Consider the following 9,431-nt stretch of genomic DNA (forward strand, 5'->3'; position numbering starts at 1 on the left):
AAAAAATGAAACTTGTGGGAAGGATTTCTGTATCCGTATAGAAATCTGTCGAAGTAATGTAACATGTGAAGCAAAATGCCAAAATCAATTTATGGCATGTATTAACATTGTAGAACTTAGTGCAAATATAGTGAAAGTTAGGTGAGGCATTGTTTTACTCTATAAGAAAAGCTATAAAAACAATAAAATAATTTCTCCTGTTCCAATCCATACAATTAAAGTATTCATACCGAAAATAACATAAAACAAATTAGAGAGCCCAGTAATTTAATAAATAGCTCTCCCATCACAACTCTCTGATCAAATGCATAGAAAGACATTTTTCTCTTTACATTAGAGAAGAAAGGCAATATGGTTGTGAAGCTGCTTGGACCTGCCTATGTCTCGAGCAGCAGAAGGATGCTTGTATGCCTTCTAGAGAAAGATGTTCAGTTTGAAATTGTGCCTCTTGATCTACTGAAAGGGGATCAGAGAAAACCAGAATTCCTGGCCTTACAAGTAGGGAACTTTCCTCATAATCTATTTTTTCTTTGCTGGTAACAAAATAAGGCCTATTGTAGGGTTATACAATGTATGTAACTTGTATCTGTATGATGCAGCCGTTTGGGAAAGTTCCAGTGGTCCAGGATGGAGATCTCACACTATTTGGTAACATGTTGATTATATTTATGTTAATGGGTAGTCGAGACTATTGTTTTGAGTTTCATACAATAGACTCTATATAGATAGATAGTCCTCTTCCATGTGATATGTTTGATATTTCTATTCAAAGCTCATTTGGGTAGCTCACATAAATACTTTTTGTGATACATTTTTATCTTATGTCATGAAAAATCTACGGGTTAGTGCATCCATGATTGTTATAATTACTTTATACAAGGAAATCTGATTTGGGTATTGTAGATCTGAGAGTTTATTAAACGGGTATGTACAGAGTCAAGGGCTATCGCAAGGTACTATGCTGAGAAATATGCAGGACAGGGGACTCCTTTGCTAGGCAAGACATTGCAGGAGAAAGCAATGGTTGAACAATGGGTTGAAGTTGAAGGACAGAACTTTAATCCTCATGTTTATGAATTACGTTATCAGCTTATCTACGCCCCAAGGAATAATGTGCCTCAAGACAAGGCTTTTATTGAGAGCATCATACAAAAGTTGAGGGAAATGTTAGACGTGTATGAGGATAGGCTGTCAAAGAACAAGTTCTTGGCAGGGGATTTTTATAGCCTTGCTGATCTGACGCATCTTCCATATATTGAATATATAGTGAATGCTACTGATAATGGTTATCTGATTAGGGATAGGAAACATGTGAATGCATGGTGGGAAGATATTTCATCCAGATCTGCATGGAAAAAGGTTTTGGCTATGTGAAGCCATGGATCGTGTGGTCTATTCTCTTGCAACTGTTTGTTCTAGTCTATGTTGCTGATATATACAATGCATGACAATGATGATTGCATTAGACATTCTCAAAGAGTTTTATTTACTTATAGTAGTGAATGCTTTTCTAATTCTAATGCAACATAATTAAGGGCAAAAGAGATCAGCAAATTCTTGTTGTCACTTTGCAAGTGCAATAATTGACAAGACCATAATATTGCATTCAATAGTGTTGGATAAAGTTATAAAAACAATTATTGTATTGCGTTAGATGGTATATGTCCAGTAAAATGTGGTATTGAGAAAGCTTATTGATTTTTGAAGTATTAGATAGGAGCCAAAAGAAAGGGGTTGACCCTAAAGTACAACAAGGCTAAGGAAATAGCCGGAAGTTACCTCCCACTTATCTAACTGATACAAGTTTTATACTTCAAAAAACAAATAAAGAGTAGCTCCAAACTAGAGTAATACTTACTGCCAGTTCTATTCCTAACAAGCCTATATAACAGAAAATTATACAACACCAAGGAGATATATTGCTACTATTAGTCCAGCTGTTGATCATATACATAAAAAAAGCTCCATAGGGCATCAAATTTTGTGGAATCCAAAAACCAAAAAAAAACATAGAACCAAGGGCTAGCTGCCCGCTTTCTCATTGCTAGTTGCTTATTTCGAAAACTCGGTTCTAAAAACTAAAAGCTTACCTTTAAGCTCTTCACTCACCTACATAGGTTCACCTTAAAAGTGACAAATTTTGATCTACAAATTACAAATTCTAGGTGCCCAAAGTTAGCTTGAACCACTATTGGATGTCTCCCCTATATTCATATATTCCTCCCTAATTAGAATAAATTTATAGAAAAATCTTGGCTACATAAAATATTAGTCTGAAGTATATATGTAATCAATAAAGGCATGTTCTGATATTGAGCATATGTATCTTTAAATATATTTTTATTTTATCTTCTACTTTTACTCTATGTGAGTCATACATTGATTAAACTTGTAAGTTAAATAAAGCTTTTGTATATTAATTTATTTTGTATCTATCTATTTGAACTAACAATTTTGAGAAATCACTGAACTATTTATTAATTGGATAGATTATTAAATGGAAGATATATCTCTTTTCAAGCTTGCTAAATAAAGTTCTTCAGTGATTAAATAATTTTCTTATTATATCTTTAATACAAACATATTTCTTGTAGTTGAAAATTGAAGTATTTTGAATAATATGTAAAAGTTATTCATCAAATAGAGGCATTAAAAAATCCTAGTCCATAGGTCTAGCGAGAAGCAACCAAAAGTCAAAATACGATAGAGTAAAAAAAATAATCTAATGATATATCTCAATTATCACTTTTGATGTATGCTCTAGTGAAAATGTCTTCAGCTTCTAAATTACAATTTCATTAAAAACTTTTTCAATATTTGTATTGTCCCCCAATTAGCTAGTCTGGATAGATGTTGTCGTTATCCTATTCTTTTCATGGTCTCGAGGGCTAACCAAGACTTCAAAAGGGATCCTGAGGTTATTTGGCCTAGTCAAATCTAATTACAGGCCAAATGGAGTTTGTTTGTTGGGTTTTGGGGAGGACTTACTATTTTTAGTAAGCCAACAGGGGCTGCAGTGCCTTCATTTTTCGATGTCAGGATGAGATGCATTTTGTCAAGCTCTTCCCAATGAGCTATTATATGTGGGGATTCTGAGTTTATTTGGTATATTATTTTAATGTTTGAAGTCATAATGATAAATTGACTATTAAAATTAAATATTATAATGTTTCATAAAATCACTTTATAAAAAATCAAGTCACCCCTTTTAAAATGCATAGATGGGCATTTTTTAAAAGGGAAAAAGTAACATTAAAACTCATGTAATATCCCACATTGGCAAGAGGGAAGTGTAGAACTAGTGAGGAAGGGTTAAAAGAAAGAGGATAGCTCTCATTTGGGTATCCTAAATATTATTTGAAATTAGAAGTAATTCTGGAGATTATTTCTTTGGGCCTGGAGGATGCAAACCCTCTATGCTTTCAATCTTGATGCCACTAAAAGATATGCTCTCGAGATTCAAACATTGGAATAGCAAGTTCTTATAGCATGGTACTGTAGCAGTTTGAATCGGTATAGTGTGGTACTGTAGCAGAGAGTTACTGTAGCAGTTCGGATCATTATAGCTACGAGTTACTGTAGCAATTTCAGAACTATTAACCCTGTTGTAGCCGCAATGGGTATGGACCATCATTGAACTCTATAGTTGCTATAATGTGTTGAGTTTATTGAGAAGATATGATTGTTATGGTAGTTGTTTTACAAAATTATGGGAAGAAATACACATTAAAATAATAGAACAAGGTAGACTATTATAGTGGTATCAAAGCTTGTTTATCCTGTGATCCTAGTGGGTACAAACACAATGAATAGGTGGTGATATGATAGATTGGAGTGTTCAACCTTTAACTCATCACTATAATTTAAGAAGAACTAGGGCTCATCTAAACATAGGACAAGAGGAACAAGGAAATCTAGAGGACCATATTGCTATAGGTGAATAGGTTATTGGCTATATGGGAGACAAGAATGTTGGGGATCCTGGAGAGGAAAGATTCTTATAGTTATTAGAGACTGTCGTACAGGGATAGTGATTAGCAGAAAAAAGGGCACAGGAATAGAATGAAAAATTAGAGCTTATGATGCAAATGATGGCTCATCAAATGGGGTTGAATGCTAACATGGGTGGAGGAAATAATCATAATGGTAATAATCAGAATGGTGACAATAAGAATGGGAATAATCAGGATGGGACACATAATGGGGGTGAACAAGTTGGGAACAATTTTGGTCATGCACCCCAACAAGCTAGGACAATGAATTCAAGGCCGATGGTTCTCACATTTCCTCCTAGAGCCCCAGAGCAACCCATACCAAAGCTCCAAATCACTAATATATAGGACTAGTTAAGGAGAGATTGGGAAGAAGGAGGTCTAGATTTTACTACTGCAATTACCTTTAGGGATTATATGGATGTGTCGATGAAACATATGCCACATGGACATGATAGGAACCAAAGCTATGAGCTATGGAAGAAAGTAGGGAAACTTCAGTTACCATATTATGATGGCTCAAGGAAGTCTAGAGCAAAAGCTTGGGTTCAAAATCTTGACACATACTTTCAATTGAACCCTATGCCTGAGGAAGAAGCCATTAAGTAAGCAACAATTCATTTGGATGGGTTAGCACATGAGTGGTGGCATCATGGTATGATCACTATGGGTCATGCACACATTACCTCATATGTGGAGTTTATAGAGAGACTGATTGAATGTTTTGATAGGAAGGATCCAAAACTCCATCTCAAGGAGTTAGCTCAGCTTAAATAGTGGGGATCATTGGAAACATAAATTTTAGAGTTTTAGAAACTTACAGTGTTAGTAACAGATGTATCTGAATAGAGGATACTGGTTCTATTTATGGATGGGTTAGCTGATCCGTTTAGAGGGTGGATTAAAGCTCTCAACCCTCCCACTTTATAGGAAGCCATTAAGAAAGCTCATGACATGGATTCCTCTTTAGCTTCCAAAAATAAATTCTAGGCAAAGAGTTTCCCTTTAAGGAAAGATAAGGATAGGAAACCTTTTCATAGAGAGGCTCGACCACCTAAGGAGGAAAGTAAGAGGTTGGACAATGAGACACTTAATGATCTTAGGAAGATGAAGTTTTTTTTTCATTGCAGGGAGCCTTGGGATTTTTCACATAAGTGTCCATTGAAAGAAAAAGATAAGAAGATGGAGTACTTTTTAGCCAAAGAGTTAGTGGATGGAGATTTAGACCAATCATCAGAATCAGATGGAGATGCTGACAATTCATCACATGAGGAAGCATACAGTGATAGCATGTTAGCTCAGTTGTCTAGTATATAGGAGGCCATTACTTTCAGAGTTAGGGGAACTTTGGATGGACAGAGATTTGTGGCACTCATTAATATAGGGGCAACACATAACTTCATTGATGAGAAGTTTGTGTCATTTAGAGGGCTACATACAAAGGAGCATAGGGGATTTAAGGTGATGGTTATTGATGGTTTCAAAATTGACTGTACTAAGAAAATTTCCAACTTGCAACTTCATTTGGGAGATTATGACATGGTGGGAGATTTCTTTGTGCTCAACATTGGTCATCAAGATATGGTGCTTGGAATGAACTGGATGAAGTCTCTAGAAGAGTTTACATTTAACCTCCAGAAAATAGAAATGAGGTTTGAGGCAAATGGTAAGAAGATTGTGCTCAGAGGTTTGTTAGATGGGAGACTTTGAGTGGTGTCACTCAAGAGGATGTAGAGTTTCTTTACACATGATCAGGTGCAATGGGCAATAGAGTTCAAAGAAATGTTAGAGATAACAGAGCAACATGAACAAGAGTATCTACTAGATGTATAGGAACTAATAACCAAACATACTAAGGTGTTTGGTGAGATACCTCCAAGAAGACCCCTGGATCAGAGAATCGAGCATGTTATTGAGTTAGAGGAAGGGGCTAAGCCAGTCATCATCACACCCTACCGCCATCCAAAGAGATATAAGGATGAAATAGATAAGGCAATCAAGGAGTTTATTGACATGGGACACATACAACCAATCAAGAGTCCTTTCACTTCTTCAGCAGTATTGGTGAAGAAGAAGGATGGTAAAATGAGGATGTGCATTGATTATAGGGAACTAAACCAGAAGACAATCAAGAACCGATACCCTATCCTACGCATCGATGAGCTTATTCATGAATTCCATGGTGCATGCTACTTCTCTAAGATTTTTTTGAGATCCAGCTACCACTAGATATGGGTTAGAGAGGTGGATGTGGAGAAGATATCTTTCAGATGCCACTACAGACATTTTGAGTTCTTAGTCATGCCCTTCGGGTTGACTAATGCTCCCACAACTTTCCAGTCTTGTATGAATAGAATGTTCAAAGATCAGTTGAGGAAGTTTGTGTTGATATTTTTTGATGATATACTGATATACAACCATACTTTGGAAGAACATTTGAAGCGTATTGATACAATGTTTAGTATTCTAGAGAGGGAGTCATTATATGCCAAGATGATTAAATGTGAGTTTGAGATGATAGAGTTTCTCTATCTAGGGCATATTATTAGTGCAAGAAGTGTTTGGGTTGACCCAGACAAGATCAGGGCCATTCTAGATTGGCCACTACCAACGAACACTTCACAACTCAAGGTATTTCTCAGGCTTTGTGGGTTCTACAACAAATTTCTGAAGGGATTTCTATAGATAGCAGCACCACTTATAGATTTGACACAAAAAGATAGTTTCAAGTGGTCAGAGAGGGCTTGGGATTGTTTTGATAGGTTCAAGAAGCTGATGAGTACATGTCCTATTTTGGCTATTTCAGATTTCACTAGACCTTTTGAGTTGCGGTGTGATGCCTCGAGAAAAGGCATAGGAGTTGTCCTCATGTAGGAAAAACATCCCATCACATATGAGAGCAGAAAATTATGGAGTATCAAGAAAACCTATAGCATCTATGAAAAAGAAATGCTAGCAACCATGCACACGCTACCTAAGTTCAGGCAGCACTTGGTAGGAAGCTAATTCATGGTAAAAATAGATCATAATAGCTTGAAACATTTCCTTAGAAAAAAGGATCTTAATGACAGGTAAAAGACATGTGTGAGTAAATTATAGGCCTATGATTTCGGCATATCTATGTCAACAGGAAGAAAAATATTGTCACAGATGCTTTATCCAAGAGGCCACATTTGCTTGATGTTGGGATAATCATGGATGATTGGAGAGAAATGATCTTGGTAGAATATTCTAATGATAGTTGGGCATCTGGAATTATTGAGGGGGCTATTCAGGATAGCCGATACACTATTGCAAATGATTTGATCATCTACAAGGAAAGGATTTATTTAGTACTCGAGTCTGCTATGAAGTAGAAGATTTTTCATTTCATAATTCACCATAGGCAAACATGCCATATTCTTTCAGACATATCGGTAAGTGAGAGAGCACTTTACTTGGAAAGGACTCAAATCAAAGGTTCTTTAGTTTTCTAGGGAGTGCCTAGTGTGTCAGTAGAACAAATAGGAACATTCCTTTTCGGGTGGTTTACTACAACCCCTACCCATACCAAAGAAGAAGTGGGATAGCATTTCCATGGATTTCATCACAGGCCTCCCCAGGCATAGGTTCAGGATTTTATTTTTGTTATGGTAGATAGATTGAGGAAATTTGTAGATTTCTTTGCAATTTCATCTATGTATTCAGGAGCACAAACAATAGAACTATTTTTTCGAGAGGTATTCAGACTACATGGGATAACATAGAGCATAGTCAATGACAGAGATAACAGATTTATGAGCCACTTCTGGCAGGAGTTTTTCAAGTTGTGTGGAATAGAGGTCACTCCCCCAAACTGATGGGCAAACAGAGATAGTAAACAAGTGGGTTGAGGGGTATCTTTGAAACTACATTGCAAGGTAGTAGAGGGCTTGGGTGAAGTGGCTACATCTAGTGGAGTACTGCTATAATACCTCTTTCCATATGTCTATTCAAATGTCCCCTTTCATGGCACTATACAGGTATGATGCTCCTAATCTCTTGGATTTGTTATTTAGGGATAGTAGGGTGCCTAAGGCCAAGGATATTTTGTAGGAGTGTCAGGAAATTATGTGATCCTTGAAGGAAAATTTGCAAAAGGCACAAAATCAATAGAAGCAATATGTTGGTCAGCACAGGGTTGAGAGGTCTTTTGAGGTGGGAGACATGGTGTACCTCATGTTACAGCCATATAGACAATCCTCTCTCAAGATGAGTGGAGTAGAGAAATTGAATCCATTCTACTATGGACCATTCAAAGTGATCAGGAGGGTGGGCGAGGTAGCTTATGAGTTGGAGTTGCCTGCAAACAGTAAAGTGCATAACAATTTTCATGTGTCATGCCTTAAGAAGGCATTGGGGAATAATGTGGTGCCTTCAATATTATTGCTACCTCTCGATGATGAGGGAAAGCTTATCTTGATTCTTGAGGGTATACTTGACACTAGGGAGAGGGTTCTTCACAAGAGGACTATCAAGGAATACTTAGTGAAGTCGAGAAACCTACCAGTTTAGGATGCAACATGGGAGGCATAGTAGATTCTTCAGCATCCTAAGTTGAGATTGCTTGGGGACAAGTAATTTCAAGAGGGGTGGATTGTAATGTCCCCCACTTAGCCAATCTAGATATATGTCGTCGTTAGCCAATTCCTTTCATGGTTCTAAGGGCTAACCAAGACTTCAAAAGGGATCGTGAGGTTATTTGGCCTAGTGGACTTACTATTTTTAGTAAGCCAAGAGGGGATGCAGTGCCTTCATTTTTCAGTGGTAGGAGGAGATGCATTTTTTCAAGCTCTTTCCAATGAGCTATTATATGTGGGGATTTTGAGTTTATTTGGTATATTATTTTAATGTTTGAAGTCATAATGATAAAGTGACTATTAAAATTAAATATTATAATGTTTCATAAAGTCACTTTTTAAAAAATCAAGTCCCCCTTTTACAATACATACATGGGCATTCATAAAAGGGAAAAAGTAACATTAAAACTCATGTATTATCCCACATTGGCAAGAGGGAAGCGTAGAACTGGTGAGGAAGGGTTAAAAGAAAGAGGATAGGTCTCATTTGGGTATGCTAAATATTATTTGAAATTGGAAGTAATTGTGCAGATTATTTCTTTGGGCTTGGAGGATGCAAACCCTCTACACTTTCAATCTTGATTGCATTAAAATATATGGTCTTGAGATTCAACATTGTAATAGAAAGTTCATGTAGCAGTGAGTTATTGTAGCAGTCGAAATCATTATAGCGCGGTACTATAGTAGCAAGTTACTGTAGCAGTCCAAATCACTGTAACTACAAGTTATTGTAGAAATTTCAGAATTATTAACACTTCTGTAGCCACAATGGGTATGGACCATCATTGAACTCTATAGTTGATATAATGTGTTGAGTTTAATGAGAAGATATGATTGTTAT

At 36.5% G+C, this 9,431-nt stretch overlaps 1 protein-coding gene across 1 annotated transcript; it reads left to right on the forward strand.

The window, feature by feature from the left end:
* Window positions 1–351: 351 nt before the first annotated feature.
* Window positions 352–1,374, forward strand: LOC149528563 (glutathione S-transferase F10-like). Its single transcript, XM_089810360.1, has 3 exons — window positions 352–498; window positions 600–648; window positions 935–1,374. The coding sequence occupies exons 1-3, from the start codon at window positions 352–354 to the stop codon at window positions 1,372–1,374; spliced, it is 636 nt and encodes a 211-aa protein (XP_089666486.1).
* Window positions 1,375–9,431: the final 8,057 nt, after the last annotated feature.

Source organism: Cupressus sempervirens, chromosome 11 (assembly GCF_028749045.1).
Source record: "Cupressus sempervirens isolate cs-2001-9-10 chromosome 11, ASM2874904v1, whole genome shotgun sequence".
In the NCBI taxonomy this organism is placed as follows: domain Eukaryota; kingdom Viridiplantae; phylum Streptophyta; class Pinopsida; order Cupressales; family Cupressaceae; genus Cupressus; species Cupressus sempervirens.